Genomic DNA, 25,291 nt, shown 5'->3' with positions numbered 1-25,291 from the left:
TGGAGACAGAAAACATTTTAAATACTCTTGATATGTAAACCTCCATATTAAATCATTTTGGACTTTCTAAAATAATAAATTTGATTTAACAACATTTCTATAAGACGCTAATCTATAAATGTTTTTGTATCTTATGTTATTACTGCTTCAAATATTGGTGTTGACAGAGTTGAGGGAAGCTTTGCTTTTTATCTGCTTCATTAATTTGACTTAAAGTGACTAGTTTAGCCTCCATTGGCCCTGAACCTTCATCCAAGTGCAAACAGGGAGAAAACAGCCTCTGTGTTTGGATGCAGGTGTCTGATCCAGCTTTGGTGCCAGTTTTTTTTACACCTCTCCATGAGACTGTTTTTAATCTTCCAACATCTGTCTGGTTCCTGAAAACTAACATCTAAAACATCTTGACTAAAACAGATTTGTGGTTCTGCTCTCATTTTGTCCAAAATCTTTCTAATGCCTTTCAGATATCGGTATGTTTTGTATTGATTTTAAAGCTGAGGGACATTTCCCCACCTTGTTTCCATTCCATCTCTCTATTTAGACTTCATCCCTTCTCTGTAAAGACTATAGTATGATGCTGTTGCAGAATCAACTTGGCAAACTTGGAGAGGAAAGCTCCAATCCTTTACATAAATATATGCAATAATAAAATTTCCAGGAATGTGCTTACTACATGTTCTATATTTTAAATATTCAAACAGGTTCCTGCACCATTTTTGACATGTAATCCACTTCAAATGCACCAGAAAATATTCTTCCTGTTCAGTACTTTCCTTGGTTATTTCAGTCCTTCCTTTTCCTTGCAACATGTCTTTCCAGTGGCTTTGTCACAGCCATGTTTGGGTTTCTGCACATATTTGTTTTGTCTGAACTGGAGTTTATCTTTGCCTCTCTCACACACACACAAAGCAAAGGCGAGTTGAATCATGTGGAGGATGTAGTAAGGATCAGGGCTTATTTGAGCCTAGTCTTTGCAAGAGAAAGGACCTTTTCAATGCCAGGTGTTTTTAATGTTTCAGTGTTTTCCACTAAGCAGGTGATCCCGCTTGCATAACAGCTTCTAAATGATAAAAAGAAGGTTCTCATGCTGTCAGTCCACAGAAAGAAAATCCAGTGGAGGTGTTCTTGGAGGATTTAAATCAATGTAATCCTCAAAGATTTAAGCATTTATATTCTAAAGCTTAATAAAGAAATCAAGGTGCTTTTGCTCTGTTTATCACAATTCTACGTTGCCTAAGCAGCGAATTGTGGTGAATTGCGTTTTGAACAACCAGCAACAATAATGTGAGGTTGTTATGTCCTGTTGGACTTTAGAGGGATTCTGACCCACCACTCTTCGCAGTGAATTTTCCTTGTTTTTTGTAGACATTTTCTGCACAACAACAAATCTAAAATGTTTCTGGCACAACTTCACCGACTCCTAAGGTGCACAGAGAGTCAGCAATCAGGTACGGTAAAGACTCCAGTAAACTAGACCAACTTGTTTTGGCTTGTTAACTTCATCCTGATCATAAGTATGATGAAGGCAAAAAGCCAAAATGCAGTTGTTTCTTAGCACTTCAAGTTTTTCTAGATTCTTTATCTTCCAACTGCAACATTTTATGAATCAGGCTGAGAACTGGACCATTAACTCTGAATGTTTTTTCAGCTGTTTGTCTCACATTCTAGCTAATTTTAGCTTAACCACAATATTTGCATACTGAATGGAGTGATAACTCTCATTCTACTGGTAGTGTTTACATGCTAGTTGCTCTGTATGGCGGTGACAACCCTTATGCTAATGTTGGCCTTAAGCTAAAAGAAGCATTTTAGCAATTTTTGGACATAATGGCTACATTTAGCATATTAAATATAAGTCCACATGTTAGTAAAATGCTAAGTTAGTCTTAGCATTTTAGCTAAAGTTATACACTAATGCTTGCATACTGAGTTTAGACATTTAATGATAATCAATAATCCATTTGCTACTGACAGCATTTATGCTAACCATAACATTTTAGCTAATTTCCAGTATTCAAATCCATGACTTGGGTTACAAAAACGCGCACAGTTTGGCCACCATTTTTAAAATTTCATCAGGAATTTTCTAGTTTTAAATTTGCTGCTGTGTTTGGGACCATGGTTGAAACAGTCTGGGCCAAATGGGTTGTTGGACCGACAGCCGCTCATTTGTCTCTGGACAGAGAAGTTCACAGTAGACTCAAGAATCTGCAAGTGTCCCAGGTCCTGTGGCTGCAAAACAAATTTAACCCAAAGTACCATTCCTCCAGCTGCGTGACGAGGTCTTTCTGCTGATGTGCTGTTTCAGATTTTCTCCAAACATTGTACTTATGGTCAAACGTCCTCACATTGCCTCATCTATCCCAGCAACCTGTGGTTCAGTCAGATGAAACTTTGCAGTCCTAAATCATGCTGTCATGTTATTTTTAAAGAGTAGAGCCTTTCTCCATCATCCTTTCATACTTATTCATTACTGATCCAGTTGTCACAGACCTTAACACATTCAGCACATGTGTGTGAAGAGTCTTTTTTCTCAACACTGCAAAGTCTGAATTTGCTGAAATGTCCACTTCTAGAAGGCCTGGTGGCATCTCCAACGATTTTCACCTGTAAATAATCTTTTCTTTGTAAAATTATGGACTTCAGATGGAATGAGTAATAGCAACAGTTGTTTATGTGAAATCATTGCTGATTTCTTTCCACCCTGCTGTTGTGTTCAAACAGCAGAACAGAAAGCCACCCAAACCTGTTTACACTTGCTGATGAATATTTAATGTTTTATTTGCCTCGAGTCTGTGTTAGAAGAAAGGATGCTATGATTTTTTTCCCATGAGGTTTTTGTGTTTTTGATGGTCTGGTTTACTTGGTGAGTCAAAGCTAGATCATTTACCTTTTATATACTAATTGTTACCATAAAAACTTTTTATTTTCCCCTGGTTATGATTTGAAATTAAGTGTTGGTTTTGCTCACTAAAAATTCCTCACAGTTGCTGAGGTGCAGGTTTTATGATCGTTTCAGGTCATCATTACACATGGATCATGTCTACATTTTGCAATCATTTGAGCCAATTTGTGCTGCAAAACTGTGCATTAAAGCTTACAGAGTGTTTATGTTTATGCAGGCTGAGTGAAAACAGCTTGTTGAATCTATTGACACTTTAAACTCAAACTATTGATGTTTGCATACACTAAGTCTGTCACCATTCAGTTTGGAGCCGTTCTCTATACACATTAACAAAACCCAGACTACAAATGGATGAGCTTTCAGTTCATTATCGTTGTCCGTTACTGTGGAATTGATTTTTTCCCAGAAACATAAACACAAGCACTGAGTCAGACAGACATTGTTGTGTCTCGCCAGGTGTGTGTGTGTGTGTGTGTGTGTGTGTGCGTGTGCGTGTGTGTGTGTGTGTGTGTGTGTGTGTGTGTGTGTGTGTGTGTGTGTGTGGCTAAAGACTGGCTGAGCTGGTTTTAGTGTGGCAGCTAAACACTGTTTGGAGAGCGAACACATGTCTGGCTTATGCGCTGACACAAACACTCCCTCACATCCCCCTTCTTTTGTAAGCTTGATCTCACACTAATTGTGCTTCAGAACGGCGTTTTCCTTCCTTAAGAGATAAACACACACCAGGCACATGCACTGTTGGAAAATGACGCATTTATCCTTGAACAATTTTGGCAAAAATCTCACTGAGCTCCCTTAGCAGGGAGTGGAAACTTCTCTCTGCTTCAGTTTTAGAAATGGGTTACTTGTGTAACCCTAAAGTACATCTTTCACAGTCTTCGGTGTGTATATCTACAGATTTTTACTAAAGGTTTCAAGATGCTAAGAGAGGGTTAAGATGCGTTGCATTTCTCAGAAACTGAAAATGATTGTTGCTGTATCCTAGTAAGAACTCAATGCTGTGAGATCGTAATAGTACAACCTTGAACAAACATATCACACTCTTCTTAGAACTCTTATGTTTAGAAAACATTGCAAATGTTTCATAATAAGTACAGAAAAGTAAAGCTGGAATTATATAACACATTGGTTAGTGGTGCTATTTGCAAGTATGGAATACTATGTAGTATATATTTATTTCTTCTCTGTAGAGTAATAGCAATATAACAAGCTGATATTAGTTGTTTAATTAGACCATCTACTTTTGTTGTTTACGTTTCAGTCTTGTTTACATGTGTTTAATAGGAAGCCGTCTTTTGTTTTTTCAAATAAAATTTTAACACAAATATTTTAACACAAAGTCACAATTAGCATCATAAATTTAGAAAGGAACAAACTCTAAGAACTCAACAATATATGCATTTAAATTTTCACTTATAATGTTTTCTGTGAGGCTGCAAACGGTGACATGACATGATGTGATTGTGTGCGTATGCCCGCACACACACCCTCAGCACACTGTTAATGATTATTATGTTGAGTGTCACAATGGATCAGAGCCATTACAGACACACACAAATACACACAGCTCTTATACACATGACCTGCCTGCAACTTCTCTCTCTTTTACATTTAAATAGAGTGTGTGTGCATGTGTGTGTGTGTGTGTGTGTGTGTTAATTTTAGCCTGAAGAAGCTAGACTGCTCTTGTCGTCTCGCACCCCCCACTCTCATGTACACACATACACCCCCACACACACACACAGAGCCAGACACGCGGCTCATAATGAGGTTTGATTTTCATACGTTTCAGACAGACTGCTCGACGGGCCAACTAGCACTGTGTGTTGGCCTCATTGTGTGTGTGTGTGGGTGTGTGTGCGTGTGTGTGTGTGTGTGTGGGTGTGCGTGCGTGTGTGTGTGTGTGTGTCAGCTGGTGTAATTGAAAATGGTCTCTGTCTTCCTCAGCCTCTCCTTACACACACATTTAAAATATTATTTGTTTCATTGAGAGGTTTATTGTTTTGTGTGTGAACCTGGGGTCCGTTTTCCTGGAGATGCAAAAGTTTGGGCTCAAACAGTCAATCAGATTAATCATGATTAATCAGTTTTTGAAATAATTGTCAACTAATTTAGTAATAGAATAATTTTTAACTTGAACATACAGACTAAAGCATGCGGTATGCTAAGATAACACACTTAGAGCATTAAGTAAGCCAAAAACTATGCAAAAATATAAACATTTTGAACATAAGATGAAAAAAACTTCCTTCAATAGATCAGCCCTAAATGATTAAATGTCCCCTAAAGCAATGCTACGTTTTTGCATTTAGGTGATACTGAATTTTTTGTTTGCATTTTTTATGCATTTCAAATATTGCATAAAATAAGCTTAAAAAGTCTGAAAAATATATATAATGTGCTACTTTATTTTCCCTCAGATTACTTGAATAATCGTCAGAATAATTGATGGAATAATAGATTACTGAAACAACCGTTAGCTGCAGCTTTAGCACAGCTACAGCTGAAAATGTATCTGCATAAAATGTGAACCGTTTGCATGTGTGAAAACCTCATCAGATGCAGACCATGATGCATGTTTGCTGGTGAACATGGAAACTTTACCCCCATGTCGTTTTTAGGAATGTTACTGCCTTCCTCTCTTGCACAGGAAGCAGGACATGAGACTGAAAGTGTGTCTGGAAGTTGTTCACTTTCCCCCCGGACCAGCTAAGAATAAACATGCTGTGAGACTTGACTTAAAATGTTGATGCAGCATATATCTACATTCATACGCAACATCAAGAAGCTTTGCACATTTGGAGGAATGATGACAATGAAGCACCAAAGTGTGTCAGTCGGGGTGAAGAAGTGACATAGATGTGGGTTAAAAGTGGATCGACCAGACCTGCAACCTGCTTAGCATTTTGTCTTATCAGTTGAGCTTTTTATTAAACATCTGGGTGGAAATAGCTGACGGTCTAAGGTGAAATATTTGCTTTGGACTGAGTTTTGTAGGTGTTATTAATGTCTGTACAGCCAAGAGGGAGGCAAGGTTACAAAAAGGAGTGGAACAAAATTCCTGTCTCATGATGTGAGAAGGCGATAAGAGTTGTACAGGAAAAATCTACGGAGTTTTTACTTCTCAGATTCACCAGCTGTTGAACCAAGAGGTCCATGTCTGATTTTGTCTCTTCCTTTTTTTCAGTCTGCTGAGGTATTTACTGCAGCTAAAGACAGTTTTTAAAGGTTGTTTTTTAATTATTGCCTTTTTTCCACCATCATGTTATATTAGCTCATAGAGAAAGATTGTATTCATACATTGTGTGTGTTTGTTAAACCCTGTTTTGTATATCTGCTACTTTTTAGGGTGTTTTCACACCACGTAGGCCGGTGGAGTAGGTTTGATTTCAGACAGCAGTTGCAACATTTTCAGCTGCTGTAGTTTGTTTTCACACTGCACTATGTCAAACAAACCAAAACCTTTGAAAAACCTATCCCCCTCCTCACCTGTGGGGGCACTGCCCCAAGAATTACTGAAGAAAACGACACAAAAACCTCGAAAACAGACATGAGCGCAACTTCCTTCTTCCTAAAATATAAACATAAATGGAGTAGCATCAAATTTGTCTTTTGTCTTTGGTAAAAGACCACGAGGCAGTTCTGCTGCTAGCGTTAGACTAGGTGGTATTTACCCAGAATGCCCTGCGCTGTGGTCCACTTCCTGCTTTCATCCACATATGCATTGGGACGATCCCAGAGTTTGATTCACACCTCCTCAAACAAACAGTTTAATTAAACTGAACAGGAATGGTGTGAACGTTGGAAGAAAGGCTGAAAAGTTTCATCAAACATCCAGCATGAGTGCTTGTTGGCCTTTGCCATCACGTTGTGTGATTAGCTAAACATCTGAAAGGACTCTGTAGTCCAAAGGTGAAGAGGTCAGATGTCGCGGCACCCTGAGAAGTCAGCACTACGCTCTGCTCTGTCAGGATGTGCAGCTCACTCGGAGCCGGTGACCTACTCTCTGCTACAGTCAGCCCAGCTCCAGGTCCAGATGGGACTCACAGTTTAACATGGGAGTTCCCTGGATTAGCACGCTAAAATTAGACTAATGCTGCCCTGTCCTCTCCTTCTGCCGCTTTGCTCCACTTTCTGCCACTCGGTCACTTCTCTGTTCTCCTCTTCTTTATTCTATCACTTCTGTCTGAGTCCGTCTTCTCTGATTGGTCCAACAAAAATATATTTTTGAACTCAGACACACTATAATATTTTAAACACTGCAAAACCACAAAATTTTACAAAATACTTTTGGTCTAGTTTCTAGTGTAAATTTCTTCATACACTTGAAATAAGACCAAACTAAATTAGGAGATATAGGAGCTCGTTGTAAGTAATATTGATGGAAAAGTACTAGTTCCACTGGGATATTATTCCAATAGATTTATTCCACAAATCTATTATAAGTGAAATAATCTGCCAGTGGAACTAGTACTTTTCATTAATATTTAAGAATTACTGACTTGAACAAGCTAGTATATCTTGTTGAAAAGTTAGTTGTAAATTAAATTTGTCTCATTTTAAGAGAAAGTTTTGTTTAGTTTAGGTATTTGTACTAAACTAAACAAAAATACTTGGTAAGATTTTGTGTTTTTGCAGTGTTTAACTTGGAGATGGTTCAACATTTAAACTTGTTGAAGTACAAAAAATAAAATCAGTTTCGTACTTTCATTTTTTTTGTTTCAGATATTTTATGCCTCTTTTTGATACTGTAAGTTATGATGTTATTCAGATTTAGGCATTTCTTTTCACAGTATTACTGACCTGTTACTGGTTTGGATGGGGCTACGTTTTCCTGGTTAATTACTGGAGCTGGAGAAGATCATCTCATTTTTTGCTTTGATAAAGTGGCAACAACAGTGAAACAAACGTAATTTGTTATCAGAAGACAGCTGATGTTTTGCATCAGTACTGATTATGAGTCAGGTTCTTCCCAGCCACGGTGACGTTTATAAGACGTCTCAGGAAAAAATGAAGTTGTATCAAAACCAGACATCTTGGAAATGGATGTGTCCTTTATCAGAACGGTGAAAGATTAAAAAGTGGAAAGATGGGAAAGGATGACAACCCCCTGAAAAAAAAGTCTTGCACACAAACATGTTCGCACACACACACACACACACACACACACACATAGTCCTTCCTCTTCATTTTCCCACTATTGAAACGTCCACTGAGAGTTTTGTCGACAAAAATTCCCACACTTGTTGGCTGTGTCGAGACCCTGACTTAAAAGTCAATGGTGTGTGTGTGCATGTGTGCGTGTGTGTGTGTGTGTGTGTGTGTGTGTATGCCTGGGTGTGTTTGTTGCTCGTCCGCTACCCCCTGCAGCTTTTCTCATGGAAATTGGTAAGCAAATCGTGTGGACCTATGACCTAAAAGTTCTCACAAACTCACAAACACACTTGCATAGACCCACACTCTCTTTCTCTTTTACACGCACGCACGCACGCATGCACGCACGCACGCACGCACACACACACACACACACACACACACACACACAGCTGTCTGAGTTATTTCTGACTTCCCAGACTGTCGAGTCATCCAAGGACCAAGTAAAGGAAGGACTTGGCAAGTTTCTTCCCTGTCCTATCGTTTTTTCTGTTTATCTTCTATTAATCTCTCCTCTCCTTTTTTCTCTATTTAACCTCTTAGTTTACTTTCCTTTGCTCTTGTATTTTCTATTTTCTCTACTTGTCCTTCCACCTTTGCTGCTTTTCACTCCTCTTCATCTATTTCTCCTCTTTATTTCTGCTCCTGCTTCATTTCCCTGCCTGCCTGCGACCTTTTGCTGACTGCAGGAGGAGGCAGAGGAGGAGGAGGAGGAGATGGAGGCAGATAGACGGAGGCCAGGCAACGGATGACAAATGAGCTAATTGCTTTAGATTAACCATGCAGTGTCTGCCTGCCTGCCAGGCTTACAGCCTCCTCCTGTCTAGACAACACCGCAGAGGGAGGGAAAGGATCAGCAGGCGATCTCATGCAACATGACAAGAAGTGAAAATCTGCTTGTAACTTTTTCTAGTTTTGTTCTCCTGAGCTGCTCCAAAATCAACTTAAAATAACTTGAAGTGAAGTGCGGAGAAACAGTCAGTCGAGGACAGTAATCCACTCTCTATATTAACATCTGCTCTTAGTCCTGGGATTTAAGATCACAAGACTAAACAGAGATTATGTTAGCTAATCATTTCTATTCTTGACAAGGAAACGGCAAAGCATTTTCAGGATTTTTTTATGTAACAGTATCAACAACATCTCTTTGAAACAGAAAAAATATTGTTTGCAGCGAAGATGCTTCTGAAATGCTGCTATGTCTGCTGCAGATTAGCAGACTTAGATTCATTAACTCTGAGAAAAACAAAGCAGGCGGAAAATGTTGTGTTAAATGTCATTTTAATTTCATTCAGAGGACAAAATAATTTATAAGATGTCCAAAAATCACAAAAGAGAATGGAGCTGCGACTTAAAAAAATTGAGTTAATTTCTTACACGTAATCGAATTAAGTTTCCCACCAACCAAAAACATGACTGTCTACAAATTTCCCTTAGATTGGAGTGTGTGCATGCAAAAAATGCAAATAAAATGCGTGGCAAAGTGAAGTCCTTTCAGATAATATCAATAATTTTCCAAAATATATGTTCTTTTGGAAAACAGCTGAAAAAACCAGCATGTACTTTCTATACAAACGAGTAAGAAAATCTCTTTTAGCAGCTTTTATTCAGCCATTGTTCTGCTTGTTTCTTCACACATACAGAGAAGGAGCTGAGAAATCAGCATGTTTCCCGACAGCGCGCGTCCCAAAAACGAAGAACAACAATATTGCTGCGTTCCTGAGCCATGTCTTCACCCTAAGGATGTTGTTTTGTTTTTTTTAACAGCGCGACAGCACGACACATGTGGTCTAAAAATACTTCTGCGATTGAGAGCAAAAAGGAGAGCGAGAGTATTTTAAATCTTTTCTGAAAATTCAGCTCGCTGGGATGTGTTAGCATGTTCCCAGATTGGCTGGATGCCTTAACTGAACCAAAAGACTATAGAACATTTAGCAACTCATAATGATAGATATGAACGAAATGAAAGCAAAGACATAATAGGAGGAGGTGTGAAGCTTGTAACTTTAACTGAATAATTAAAATATATAAAACAATGACAAGCTAAACAAGCTAAAATGGGAAATGTTTGGCTACATAAAAACAAACTTGTACCTATACTGAAGCTGTTACAGCACTAAAACTCTTCTCTTACTAACGAGGTTATTATTCTGCAGAGAGTCCTGTTGGTCAGACAACGAGGTTCTGCAGCAGTGGGAAGAGAAGGCCTCGGTTACGGCTCCATAATGTGAGACGGGGCTGCAAACATGTCTGAGCTGCAGTTAAACTTTGGGAACTTTGTCAGAGGATTCATTTGGTGTGTTTTTAATAATCCAGGTCCAGAGGGCAGAATGATGATGATGAATGATGATTTTCCTTTTACGCATTGAAGTTAAGTTCTTCTTTTCTGCTCTCACTCTTACTAATCCCCTCTAAGAAAAAGCTTTATATAGTTATTTGCCAACAAATAATCAAAGTTTTCACCAAAAGACTTTCTATCCACTGCATTAATTTTCAGACACAATCTGTGTACAGATGATTTTTGTGAGATGCAGCTCCGCTGATCTCCATGTTTTCAAGCCAACTAAACTAACCGAATGTGTGTGAAGCTTAAACCCAGAAGTTTGGACTCTCAGTCTTTCCATAGTTTTCTAAAAAAATATATTATGCAAAAAGGAGCAGTGCAGTGGCTGAACATTATAGAAAGTTAAAGGTTTTCTTCATAGTTTGGTGGCTGATTCTTATTTTGCAAGTTTAATTTGTTTTTAAGAATGTTTTAAAGATAAGAAGTGAAGTTTTAAAGATTTAATTTCAACGTTTTATCTTGATAACGAATTATGAGGATCATTGAAGAAAATTAGATTTGGGATACTCTGAAAATGATTTAATATAAGAAGCAATAAGAAAAAAAGACTCTTGCTAAATATTAAATTGTGATAATACTTGTCTTGAAATGTATTTTACAATAAATTTAAGGTACAATATATTTTTCTTGCTTTTTTCAGTCAGATTTTAGATTTGAACAACACATATTATTGAAGAAATTAAAGAAGGTGTTAAAATACAGAGTTGAAAGAAAACCATAGATTTACAAAATAAAATTCAACATTAAAGGATTAAACTTTAGGATATTTTAACAAACCTTAACTCAGAAAGAAGAGGAAGGAATACAAAACAAGCTCATTCTTTCTCCTTATTTCAGATTTATAGCATGAAGTCGACATTCCTGACTTTTAACTGCATTTAGCTCGTTTTCTCATTTGTATCTTGGAGGAGGCTTTCTGCACTCAGCCTCCTCTCTTTGTGTCTCTGAGTGCTGCGTTTATTTGCTGTTTATTTGCTGCTTTGTTGTTTTTTTCCCCCCGTTGCGCTTTCATTCTGATTCGATTAAAAGGAGGATACAGCCGAGCGAAGGAGGAAGCGAGGCAGAGTGAGGGGCGACGGGAAGACAAACAACAACAAACATAAACAGATTAAAAGCGTTATTTGTCAACAGCGACGCTGCCTGTTAAAGGGAACTGTTGTTATCGAAGGCAAAGAGGAACAGAGAGACACTTAAACAGAGATCAGTGCCAGTCTCACCATCTGTGTGAAGCCACCCAGACTGGGTGTGTGTGCGTGTGTGTGTGTGTGTGTGCGTGTGTGTGTGTGAGTGGGCCTAATGCCTGCGCACAGCTTGTTCTGTCAGCTGGTACCAAACTCCCACAACTTGTTTTTCCTTTCCTTTCCTTTCCTTTCCTTTCCTTTCCTTTCCTTTCCTTTCCTTTCCTTTCCTTTCCTTTCCTTTCCTTTCCTTTCCTTTCCTTTCCTTTCCTTTCCTTGTAGCCCTGTTGCCTTGCAGCAAGAAGGTTCTGGGTTCAATCCCCGGCCCGGGTGCATGGAGTTATTTTGTTCTCCCTGTGCATGGTGGGCTCTCTCTGGGTATTCCGGTTTCCTCCCACAGTCCAAAAACATGACTGTCAGGTTTATTGGTCTCTGTAAATTCTCCTTAGGTGTGAGTGTGTGTGTGCGTGGTAGTTTGTCCTGCCTGACTCTGTGTTGCGCTGCGATGGACTGGCGACCCATCCAGGGTGAACCCGCCTCTCACCCGAAACGTCTCACTGGAGACAGGCACCAGCAGCCCTCCTGACCCCACTAGAGAACAGGGTGGGAGAAAATAGATGGATATTAATCTGCATCCTTCAAATCCTTTTTTCGAGTGGATCATTGCACCTTTTATCTAGTTTTCAGCTGTAATTTTCTGTTGCGTGAAAAATGAAGAAAATTATGTTCAACAACTAAAAGAAAAAGCTACAGAGCTTTTTTCAAGTTCTTACTCAATATTGATCTGGTGAATATCACTGGCTTTTACCTCCTATGATAATTTGGATAAAAAACCCAAAACATTTTCTTTCTAAGCCATATTATCCAACCTTAGTGGACAACAGTGGAAAGATTTGCCCTTCTGTTGATTCACTGACAGATTAACGTCATTGCTGATTCTGATGTGATCACATTTATGTAATAACTTATATAGTGATGGGTTAAACAGACCTGAAGCTAACCCAAACCAGTACATTTTTATTTGGAGTTATAATGTTTGTCCTAATGATCCCCCTCCAGCCTCACGGTTCCCTATTTTTGTCCTTCATCATTATTCTGTCCATCCCTCTGACCCATCTGTCCCCACCAGACGCTCCCACCACTCCCTCGCTCTTCTCCTCCCCCCGTCACATCGACCCCTTTTGTTCGCATCTATTGAGTGGCTGTGGGGGAGGCAGGAAGGCTCCGGTCAGCTGTTTCCTCCATACGTGTGTGTGTGTGTGTGTGTGTGTGTGTGTGTGTGTGCGTGTGCGTGTGTGTGTGTGTGTGTGTGTGTGTGTGTGTTTGTCTGGACAGTGTGGGAATGTGTGTGAGAAAAAGTTGCAGACAAAGCTCAGTCCAGACTCAAAGAGTGCGTGCTCACACTACGACTCGGAGCGTCTGCAGATCATGTAGCTCCAAGTTTTCCCACAAACTTTTTGTTTTAGTTCCTTTTTTAAAAAAATTTGTTTTAGTTCGCTGTACTTTCCTCACTTCACCGTTGCCTTAACAACAGACCCTCGGGATCTAATCAGCGCGCTGTTTCAGAGAGAACGTCTTGATCTGGGCAGCTTGTTGCATGCAGAGACTATGCAACCATCGTCAGGGAGTCACAGCCATGAAAACTGTGTTCAGATTCAGCACTGTGGTGAGTTTCCTGCCAGTTTAGTCAGTTTTTGCAGCACACAGCTCTGATTTCACTTTTTCATGTTGTGCTTCCCCCCCACGACTCTTGTGAAACTTTTAGTTCATCTCCAGGAACCAGAATTATGATTCTCATATCATAAGGCAGATTTTGCATTGGAAGGTTATTGATTCTGTTTTGATATTTAATGATTCTGCAGTGGATTGGAAGAGTCTGGAAATGTCCAGCAACATTTGTTATATGTATGATGTTCTACTCCTGTGATTATTTGTTTAAGTTGATATTGCTGTGCTTAATTTGATCAGCATTTATATTATTATTATCCATATTGTTATATTTTAAATCACTTATTCAAAATACTAAATCCCATTTTGTCCAGTTTGAAAATGCAGGTTCCTCTGCCTTCTGGAAAGTAAACATTAACTTTTGTTATTAGGATTTTTTGACTGATTTATGCAGTTGGACAGTTTTGAAGTTTTGTTTGGTAAAATAGTGAAGAAGAATGAAAAAAGTTAATTTTTTTGTAAGTTTCCCTTCACTTAATAAATCTCTCTTTCATAGACAAACCTCAAAGGTCGGATTGATCACAGTCACAGTTATCAATAATCATCAGAAAACTGTAACGCTCTTATTTTGAAAAGGTTGGCTACTCAAACAGTCGGTTAGGTGTGTGTGTTTCTCTCACTTCCTGTTGGTGGGAGTTATTTTCACTTTTTATTTTCATAAAAAGTGAAAATGGTCGAATTTATAAAAGTGCAGAAATGCGGTCAGCTGACTTTGTCTTTTGACGCCATGTGACCATTAACGGGTCCAGACGAACACAGAGCTCTGAGAACTGGTGTGAGCCGTCTGGAAACCAGTCTGCAGTCTGGTCTGTGTGTGTGTGTGTGTGTGTGTGTGTGGCTGCAGGTTACTTTATGTTCCTTTTTCTGATTTGGCCCTGACCTCTGCTTGCTCCCTTTGAAAAAGTGTGTGAAAATTGCTCAGTGCGCGTGTGTGTGCATGCATATGCGTGTGTGTGTGCGTGTGTGTGTGCGTGTGTGTGTGTGTGTGTGTGCGTGTGTGTGTGTGTGTGTGTGTGTGTGTGTGTGTGTCTGATGGGGGTGGCGTAGGCATGAACAGCGGGGAGTTCGAGCAGACTGTCTCTAAACAAAGCTAGCTCTGTCTGTCTGATGTTGTCTGGCTCTGTGTGTGTGTGTGTGTGTGTGTGTGTGTGATTCCCTGACCTCCTCCATGTCTGAAATAAAACACTGACCTTGTTTTGGTAATTTTATTTCATAATTTGAATTTATTCCATCTTTAATCTCAATAGAAGTAATAATTTTTGCTTCATAAGTTGAAGAATGTTAAATTTCTTTAGTTTTATATTAAAAACTTATTTTCATAAGATCTGTGCAAGCAGCTTCTTCTTTTTCAGTTCACATAAAACCAAAACCTTAAAACTCACACAGCTGAATTCAAGCTTGTGTGTAAATAAGGTTGTTGTGCTTTAATATTGCTATATTTTTTATTATTATTTTATTCACATGAGCTGATTCTAAATTTTTCTTCCATTTTCCTTTCAGCTTTGAGATCCCTGACGTTAGTCGAGAAGCTTACTGAAATATATTTACCTGTTTTTCTGAAGTTTAATAAAACTTCTTGGGCTGACATGCAGCTTGTTTCCAACATCTTAGGTTATAAAATAAATCTTCAACTTTCATTCAGGGATATTGTTATGCATCTATGAAGGCTGTTTCAGTTGTAAAGAATCCAATGGAGGAAAATAATGTGAAACTGGTTTATTCCCACAAAGCAACCGGGTGGAGTTTGACTCTCAGCCTGAGCTCTGCAGCTCTTTGTTAATAATCAGCAGCTTTCAAGGTGACTAAGTCCTGATGACATAACTGGACTCGCTTGTGGCATTTTCTATGCATGTAGAAAAAGTTTTAATCTGTTTTTTATTGCTTGTTAGTTCAGATCACATGCTGACCTTGGTGTTTGTGCCGTTGCAGCCCAGCTGGAGTTCGTCCAGATCTTGGTGATCGTGGTGTTCATGATGGTCATGGTGGTGGTCATCACCTGTCTGCTCAACCACTACCGGCTGTCTGCGCGCTCCCTGCTCTCCAGGCACTCGCCCGCCCGCAGGAGGCACCTGCCGCTGGCCAATGTAAGAAGCTCCTCCTGAAGTCTGGCTGGACAACGACGTGGATAAATGCTTTTATTTTAAACAGAGAAGCAGACGCTGTTAACTGTTGAGTAGTAACACAAGCTAGCATATGTAATATTTCAGGCGATTTTCTTACTGTTATTTTTGTTTTGATGCACAAACGTAAGCAAAAAGTTTGAATATTTTCTAGCTCAAAGATTGCTAAATGTAGTTTTAGAACATCCATCCGTCTATTTTTTGATAGCAGCCTTCCTCTGTTAGCTGTGTTCAGCAACAGGTTGGGGAGGTTATATAACTATGGATCAGCTAAGCAGACGTAAATTTTCCACTCTTCTTTCTAACCTGTGGATCACATGTTCAGATATTTCCGTAAGTATTTTGGGAAATTTCTGAAAAGATTCTGGAAAGACAGTCAAGCTCCGCTTACATTATAATTTCTGAGACATTGCCATAACTTCCTGAGAATATAAGTGGTTGTTAGAGGGGATTAGGCAATGACAAGACGGTCGTATTGAAAGACAGAATAAGAAGGAAGTCAGAGTTTCAGGCATGCTGACAGACAGCATGCAATTCCAGTGATTAAGTCCTGCTGGAGGCTAATGCTAGCACACTGACTCATTTTTTTCGTGAAGGGAACCGGCGTCTATTCTGAGGAACACATCCACTGAGATACACCTGAGGCTTCCTCAAACATATGACTTCACTCGTGCTTCCTGAGTCACTGCGTGTGTGTTTGTGGCTCCAGTCAGGAAGTAAGATATGATTAAGGGATGAAGGATAAACGTCACACATAGAGGCTTTGTGAAGAGCTCAGGGGAGTGACAGTGTCCTAGTTAGTTTGGATTAGCATTCAGACACACTGACACACATCCAAGCAGACAAGCAGATCGAAATTCTCTGAAAGAAAGGAAATTCAAACGGACAGGGAATGTCAGGCGGCAGAGGTGCTGATCTTCCTAAAAACTGCTGAAATGTCCGTTTTAGTCGGCTAATTTCCTCTCAGTACGAAGCTGTAGAAGTTAATCAACCACAGAGGTCAAGGTGAGATTCTGAGGAAAAAGCAGAGCGAAAAATGAGGATGCATAAAAAGATTTTACAAAGGGAAGAATGTTAAAAGCATCATGGAGAGGAGTTCAGTTTACACACCAGCAGAGCCCTCTAGTGGAGAAACACTTAATCAGATATAAGCTTGCAGAAAAAAAAAGTTGGAAAAGTATCTGAAGCTGTCAATAACAATGAAATATAAAAAAAATCTTGAATAAGTTGGTCTAATTGGGTCAGTTTCACGTTACTCTTGTTACTCATTATACTTTAGATTATCACGTTTTTTACATTTTCTCTGTTGAAATAAGTTTTACTATAAAAAAACCCCCAAATGGACAGTAAAGTTCTCTTTACAATGCAAAAAAAAGTCTAAATTTCACGGTAAAAAATTGTAAAATATCAACAGTTTCTGACCATAACGTCCAAAACATTTTATTACCGTAGAAAATACATGGAATTACCGTAAGTCAATTATCTGGTTTTAGGCAAAAAACATAAACACAAACATATACAGTTTACATTTTCACTGGTTGTTTGTGAATTTTATCCTCAATATTTTTTCAGTTTTTCTCTGATGCACATTGATCTTTTAGAAATATTATCATTTAAAGGTTAAAGTCAAGTTCTCAGTGATTCAGTTTTATTTTCATTTGTTTAATTTGAGGCTTTTTAAGTTTTTGTTCCAGGTATTTTATTGCCCTTTTACATTTTAACTCACTTATTATTATTTTTTTTTTCATTTATAGTTTTCTGTTGTACATTTGTATTTAATTGAATCCATGAGCTTAAAAATAGCTTTTATTTTTCATTTTATATTTTAATTATTAACTTTCATCATGGATGTTTTCTGACTACAGTTAAAATCTCTAAAGTTAGTCCTCTACAAGTTTGTGCCTTTTTTCTGGCTTTTGTTCGGTAGTTTGTGCTGCATTCAGTTTGCAGATGAGTCTGACTGAAGTTTGATGGTTTTCCTGTTGCAGGAGGGAAGCCTGTGGTCGTCTGAGAGCACTGGGACCAGCAGTGGCCTGAACGAGGTAACTTCTGTTTGGAATAAGCTCCTTGTTCTCCAGCTTAAGGCAGCTAATCATCTTGACGTCTCTCGTCGCTCAGCACCAGGTGTACAACCCGCGGCCCCCGGACAGAGGAGTCATGTCGTACCTGCAGCGCGACCCGCAGCCCAGCCAGCCGCAGCCTCTGCTTCAATCACAGCGCTTCCAGCAGACGTACGGCCCGAGACGCTTCCAGCCGACGTACCCCTACCTGCCCCAGAGCCTCATCGACCTCCCGCCCACCATCTCCCTCTCAGACGGCGAGGAGCCGCCTCCCTACCAGGGGCCCTGCACTCTGCAGCTGAGGGACCCCGAACAGCAGATGGAGCTGAACCGCGAGTCGGTTCGCCCTCCGCCCAACCGAACAGTGTTTGACTCCCACGCCCTGGACCCCTCCCACTCCTGCCTGCAGGCCAGGTAACACAGCACAGCTGCTGTTATTCTCTAGCTTGGAGAACTCGCGTGTGATCAAAGTCATTTCAGATTTATTGTCAGGTAAATAACTTTTAAAATGTTGATGGGAAGGAAACTTTTTATTTGTTTTCTTTCCCAGAAGTTCAACTGTTCAGTATTTCTTTAATTTTTGGTCATTTTTGACTTTTTCATGCATAAGTCAAAAAAGAAAAAAAACACACAGTGCTGAAAAAAAGAACAAGTAGAGATTTATTGTCAGGTAAATTGATTTTAAAATGTTGGCAGGAAAGGAAACTTTCAATTTGTTCTCGCTCCCAGACATTCAACTATTCAAGATTTATTTTTCAGTCAGTATTAACTTTTCCAAACATAAGTCTAAAAACACCCAATGCTGAAAAAGAAACACAAAGCAAGTAGAGATTTATTGTCAAGTGAATTGCTTTGAAAATGTTGCCAAGAAAGGAAACATTTTATTTGTTCTCTCTCACAGAAGTGCAGCTATTAATTCAACAAGAAGAGGAAAAACATTAAAACAGTCGGTCCTTTGTGACTTTCTGCCCTTAAAAATATTTATTTCAAAAACAGCTTATTACATAAACTTTGACCAAGAGTTATTCTTATTCCAATCTTCCAGTTATTTTTCTGTCTGCTGTATATGTAGGGCTTATTGCGTGTTTTCTGCGTTTGTTTCTCCCATCATTCTCATTCCTCCTCCATCTTCTGTCCCCAGGCTGCAGGCTCCGCCCCCCAGCGTCCATTCAGGTATTAGTGTGCTGGAGGCCCAAGAGGCTTTGTCCCGGCAGCAGAAGCAGAACTCTCAAGTCGAGGGAACTCCCCCGACTTACAGCGAAGCCATCGGGCACTTTTACCACCCAGCAACACTCGCCTCCACCCAGAGCCATCGGACTGTATCGTCCCTGCAGGGGGCGCCGGCCTCTCTCATACACGGCCTTCTCAGACCTCTGCCCAAGCAGCAAGGAAGTGTGGAAAACAGGAACACAAGGAACACAAAGGAGAAATCCCAGAAGCCGGAACAGGTGTGACTGGACTGCTTTCTCTTCATTCCAGCTGAAAAAAGAAAAAAAACCCAAATCCCATCAGCTCACCATCTGGGAAATCATCCGCGGACAATGAGGCATGATGACATGAACGTTAACATCCGGTGTGAATGGTTACACGGCGGATGTGCGGTCGGACTTGGCCTGAGTGAGAACATCTGCATCACCTCTGCAGAGCACAGCTCCAGGAGAACATCCGGTTCTCCTGGTTTTCCACTTCGCTTCAGAGGAACGCGGGATGGCGGAGAAGAAGGACGTAAAGTGGAAAAGATGAAGGTGGATAGAAGCCTCCGTAAATTCCTCGTCTCTCCTGTATCTGATGGATCTTTGTTATAAATATTTACTTGTTCTGTTTGCCTCTATAGGACATATCATTTCCAAGCCTGCAGAACACTTCAATCGTCTCGGTTCTTGCAGGATTTGTTTCGTTTTCTTGTGATAATCCTCCGTTGCTGCTTCGAGTCCTTAAATTTTCGCTTCTTCTTCTTCTTTTCGTTTCCCAACTTCAAAGTTTGCAGCAGCTCCTGCACCGGGCTTTGGCTTTACCAGCGGGGCATGATAGCACATCTGACTATATTTCAGTTTAGATTTAGTTAGCATAATCGTAAAACTAGCTCAGCATGTGTAGCAACAGTGCTAAACGTCCTAAAGCTAGAAGCTCTGCCTTATAACGACCAACTCCTGCAGGAGATCCTTGATTCAATTTGATGTCTTCTGAAGAGGGTTTGCACAAAGTCCGACTGTTGGCTGCAGAAGGAGAATCTGCGGTGATTATTGCTAAGGGAGAACGTCGAGAAAGTAGGGGTATCTTTTTAAAACTTGATGCATTCTTTGTTTTTTTGTTGTCTAGTTTTAGAAAAAGACGTGAGAAACACGTGAGGGTGCCAACATTCACCTTGAACATTTTGAAACGTACATGTTGACTTGTATATTCGTTACATATGGAGTATATATACACGCATGTATGAACGAGAATGGAAAAGCACGAATTTAGAGTTATTTATATAATTGCTGAAAAGCATTGCACTATTTTTTTAGTATGCGCAGATGGAACATTTGAGAGGGACTTTTATTGTGAAGGAGCTCTGTGTTTTGTGGTTTTGAAAAGAGATTGGAAATGATTTACCAGAGTGTGCGAGCAGCACGGTGCACAGCAGCCACTATCAGTTGATGGGAAGATTCTGACTTTGGTCCAAAGGACTCAGACAGTCCAATGTCTGTACCATAGATGAAAGAAGAAAAAAAATCTCCAGTTTATGCAAATGTCTGAGTCCAGCGAACCAACCAAATGTCAGCAGCTCACCTGTGGGTCCAATCAAAAACCCCGAAACTTTCCCGTCTCTCTCTCTCTCATTCCTGTCGGCCGAATCATTAGCAATCCCAAAGCTGGCTGCTACTACCTCGACCAAACAAGTGAAGCACATACGTTTCCTCAACTTAATCAGACTGTACCATTTAACAAGCGTCTGAGCTAATCAAGACGGTGTGTAACAGCAGAAAGGAGTAGAGTAGGATGTTGTAGAGTTAGTTTTTTGTTTTTTAATCCTGCTTGGGTGTTTTATTTGAATGTCAGAGTTTTATGCTCATTAGGTGAGAAGAGAGAGACGCCTAATGTCCTCATTGTGGAGCATTACTCAGGAAGAAAGCCTGTTGCCCAACAGGTCCCTAAATATCTGATATGCTGACTGTGCACAGTGACGGCTTCTTATGCACGATCCATAACACCAACATTTCTCTGAACCTCCTGTTAACATTCTTTCTGTTCACTCTGGTAAACGTCTAGTTTTTGCGGGCATCTCTGAGCACTTTATTGCAGCGGGAAAGAGACAACAATCCTCGATTAAAGATTTCACAATATGAAACCTTTACCTCTGTTGATGAGAGTCTTCAAAGTTTACACTTGATAAAAATGTATAAATCAGTCCAGCATCAGATCTGCTGAGTTTCACTGAACGAAGCTCTTAAAACTTAATCAGAATGGACCATGAATGTGGCCCAACAGTTCTTGGATAATGTTGGCAGTAATATTTTGGTATGTTGATTTTGTTGAAGTTCTTAAGCAAAATTATTTTATTTTATTTTTTACACAAGATGGGTTGTTGAAACTAGACACACTGAAGTGTTGACAAGTGACACGAGTGTTAATAGCAACTCACCCTGTGTCAGCTCTTTACAAGTGTAGAAATAGAAACCCGTTATGCGTCTGTAAATGTAAAGACGACACCAGCTGAGCTTTGTGTCGTCCAGTTTTTATGCAATTATTGAACCAAATTGATGCTGAGGCTGATTTAAATGGATGATTCAGATGATTTTAATAGTTTAAGAACTGTAGAAAACTAGCTTGCCGATTAGCATACCCCATGCTACTTTGGTCATGAGTGTGAAATCCAACAACAAAACACAACATTAGTAAGAGTGAACCACTTTGAAATATTTTTAAAGATGGAGGAAAAGTTTCCTACTGCATGTCATTAACTGCTCAACATCTGAACCATCCCTGTGAGTCTGCTATGTGAGAAAAGAGAACAGATAAACTTTAACAAGCCTGTTCTCAACAAAAAAGTTGAGACTTTCTAAATATATGGACTCTTCTAGCAGTTTTAGTATTAAGTCAGTAGGTCAGTAACTGACTTCCAGGTGCTTTTTTAATCTCAGCAAAGTGTTTAGAAACAACACACCCTGATCAGAAACCAATTTGTGTTGAATAATGGAAGAAATCCCAAATCTCCACCTTAGTTGATCTATGCTGACAAAATTACTTCAACTATAACCAACCAGAGTGAGTTTTTAGAGTACAAACCAAAGTAAAACATTTTTTAGATATTTCTAATCAATGACGTATGTTAAAGTCAAGCACTTAAAGATTAAAAAAATCATGACTCAAAGGGAACTAAGCCCTCCACCCAAAACTACCGAAGGATGATATTTAGATCATGAATCATTCCTGACCATTAAACCAGAGAGAAGAAGGTTTGTAACGAGTGAATAAAGATTTGAAAAAGGCTCTGATCAGGATGATTGGGAAAAAGAATACCACTGCTAACAACAACAACAATAATAATAATTAATAATAATTATTATTATAAATATGTGCATCCCAATATATGAAAAGCCTGCACTGGCTGACAAAACCCAGAGAGACAAGTGGAGGAAGAAGGAAAGTCACACATATCAAACATTTATATGCAGGCAAAAATCATTTCATATGCACTGCAAACTCTCTTCACAATCTTCTTTTTTTAATGCTTTATGCCAATTTGATGGCTCTTAAGTGAGTTAGTGTGTATCAGGGCATGTGAAAGGTGCGTGGGTGTGTATTCCTGTGCAGTAAATGTGCAGCGACGTGGCCTGGGAAAGACCTCCAGCTGTCTAGACAAAAACCAAACACACACAACCGCACACACACAGCAGTCTAAATAAACTACTTAAAGAGCCAGACACACTTTCATTCATCTAGTGCTCCCCCCCCCACACCACCACCACCACCATTCTCACTGTGGACCACACAAGGTACAGCAAAACCATTTATCTCACACACACCTGGTCTTTCTCCAGAGCGCCTCCCTCCTCCTCCTGTCTCTGAGCTCTTCCTGTTCCCAAGAGATGCCCGCTGTCCAATCACAGAGCTCCTTTCCAAGAAGGGCCCCCCTCTGCCATTGGCCGACCGAGTTTGGGTCTCCGTGGAAATGTTCGTCGTTTGTTGTTGTTGCTATGTCGTACGTAAGTGTGCCTGCCTGTGCTGAGATGGGCTAAATGTGAGCGGCCTGTGTGGGCTGTCAATCATCCCTGGCCGCGCTGTCTCAGACTACGATGATGATGATGATGATGTTTGGATGGTGGTGATGAGTCTGATGAAGATTGATGGTTTCAATAGTGATGCCTCAGAAGATTGTTGCAATACAACTACTTTTTGCCTTTTTGATATTAGTGATATTTTAACGTAGTGTGTTAAATGTAAGATCTTGTTTTGAATTATTGTTGTTATTGTTGTTTATCACTTTAGAAAGAGAGAAAAAAGGATTTCACTTTATCTCACTATTCACACAGAAAACTGTTTGCATTTGTAAAATTTGAGAGTGTGAAACTACCTAAACACACAAAGGCTGCAGATCAGTAAGGCAGAAGAGGAAATCCGTGACATGTGCTTCTGTGTTTAAGTGCCCTTTTCAGTTGAAGGTGTTGTTGTTAGTTTGCAAATTTGTGCTTTTATATGTTCATTTTTGGCATAACGAGTTTCAGTCATTCCTTTTATTATTTTTTTCTTATGCAGTATAAAGTCTGTTTTTTTTTTTTTTCTTATCGTCTCTAAACTCTACATGTGTGCCTTCTGGTGTCCAGTGTTACATTACTGTTGCCTTTTGACATTTAACCGAACACAGCCTGGAACATTGAATAAGCCTGGCTGTGTGATGTAAGGAATCCTGCAGGAAAAGGGAGGAAACATGCCCAAATTTATTAAGAAAACACCATTTTCATAACAGAGCAGCAAAATCAGAAGCTGTATTCTGAATTATTGAATCTCCATTTTTCTTCACCTGATAATTTAAGACATTAGTCCAGAAACAAGCCGTTCTGGAAGCACTTATGTGTCATTAGCACAAGGTGACTGGAGAAAATTAAGGTTTCCCCCCTTTTTGTGTGTTTCCTCTCATGCTGCAGTGTTGTGTGCTTCTCCGCTCTTTGAATCAGCGCTGCACTGGCGCCTCTTCCTCTGACAATGTTGTAGAAAACAACGTGTGTGATAACACTCTCTTTTTGTTGCAGTATGTGATGTGTTCATATTTAAATAAAACCTCTGTATTACGACTGCGCCGCAACGCTTGCGACTGTTGTAAAAAGTCTTCCAGCCGTTGTGGAGTTTAATCCTGAGGGCACATTAATGGTGGGAGTTGTACAGTGTGGTGAGTTTGTTCTGCTCCGGATTCCCACCTTTGAGAAAAGTAAAATTAAATGTAAAAACATGAATTACGGTCAGCTTTTCAGCAATGAGCAGAATCTTACAACCCATCCATGACAGAACAAGTTGTGAGGATCCAGTGATCTGTCATTGCAGAAAAGTTTTTGGGGGTTAAACTCCAGACAGTTTTATCTCACAGCATGGGTAACACACTTATATAGAGATCTATTTTATTCTCAATAATACCTGCTTATTTGTGTATTAAGACAGTTCTTTTTAACTTATGTTCACATTGACTGGTTTATGTTATATTCTTTGCAAAAAGAACTCAACAATGCTTCATTGTTGGTGAACTTGGTAAGAATCGGACACATTTCAGTTAGCCTTTGAATTAACAAAAGTACAAATAAAAAAGTTTTATAAATACACCTGACCTGTCTTTTTTATTTCTTCATGGGGTTCAAAAAGTGATAAGTTTTTAATTACACAAATCATAGCAGTAAATCCTAAAGGTGCATTGTTTCTAAAAAGTTACTCGAGTAAATGTAATTTTGGATGGTAAAGTCAGAGTACCTGGAGAAAACCAGTGAACGCACAGGGAGAACATAAAGCTCATCCACTATAGAAATAAACTGTCTTTGACTTTAAGAAATAAACTTTCTTACTATGATAACAGGTTTATTTGAACATTATCACACATACAGCCATGTCACATATCTTCAATCTGGATTTGCAAAGCTTAATGCCCAAATGATTTACAAAAAATAACAGATTGATTTTCTCACAGTGTCCACCAGATGGTGCACTTCAAATGGTTTTACAGAAAATTCATGTTATAGGCTGAACCTGCAGTAAACCCATCCAAAAACTAAAAGAAAGAAACAAAGAAAGAAACAAAGAGAGAAAGATGTTAACATGTTTGCGTTAACAAGCAATTGAACAGCGTAGTGTACCTGGTAAAATGACTGAGTTTAGAGTTTAGAGCACCGGATCCCAACCATTCTTGGGACCAGTTGTCTTTCATATTTTACTTGCTTCAAAACATCTAAGTAAAAATGCTTACATCACGTCCAAAGCATTTCATTAATTGCTGGAGGAGCTTTTTAATCTTCTATTTATTTCAGACAGGTGTGTGGCAGCACGGAAACACTAAAAAATAAAACAACAAAAAATAAAAATGAAGGGAGAGTGAGTTGTGTGGTATACTGGCTCCCTCTAGTGGCATTTAAAAAGAATGTTAACTTTGTGCGATTAATACCTTAATTGTCAAATGTTCACCATTTGAGTCAATAAAGCTAAAATATTCAACAAAGACACCATGACGTTCAGTAACAGTTTTAGTACTTATAGACAGACAGACAGACAGACAGACTTTATTGTCAGACAAGCACAACGCAGTGAAAAATTGCTCAAAGTATAAAAATTTGCGGTTAATT

The 25,291-nt window shown here is 39.4% G+C and overlaps 1 protein-coding gene across 1 annotated transcript in view; it reads left to right on the top strand.

The window, feature by feature from the left end:
* The window catches only part of pmepa1 (prostate transmembrane protein, androgen induced 1), a 37,462-nt gene extending 13,179 nt beyond the window's left edge, over positions 1-24,283 (top strand). The window contains exons 2-5 of the mRNA XM_015002218.2: positions 15,239-15,393; positions 17,418-17,471; positions 17,548-17,903; positions 18,631-24,283. Coding sequence (XP_014857704.2) covers positions 15,239-15,393; positions 17,418-17,471; positions 17,548-17,903; positions 18,631-18,943 — 878 coding nt within the window. The 3' untranslated portion in view covers positions 18,944-24,283. The remainder of the gene's footprint in view (positions 1-15,238; positions 15,394-17,417; positions 17,472-17,547; positions 17,904-18,630) is intronic.
* The last annotated feature ends 1,008 nt before the right edge of the window (positions 24,284-25,291 follow it).

This window comes from Poecilia mexicana, unplaced genomic scaffold (genome assembly GCF_051168715.1).
Source record: "Poecilia mexicana isolate PSO_F unplaced genomic scaffold, ASM5116871v1 scaffold_5, whole genome shotgun sequence".
In the NCBI taxonomy this organism is placed as follows: domain Eukaryota; kingdom Metazoa; phylum Chordata; class Actinopteri; order Cyprinodontiformes; family Poeciliidae; genus Poecilia; species Poecilia mexicana.
The sequence above is the reverse complement of the archived record's forward strand: the minus strand, read 5'-3'. Positions and strand labels throughout refer to the sequence as shown.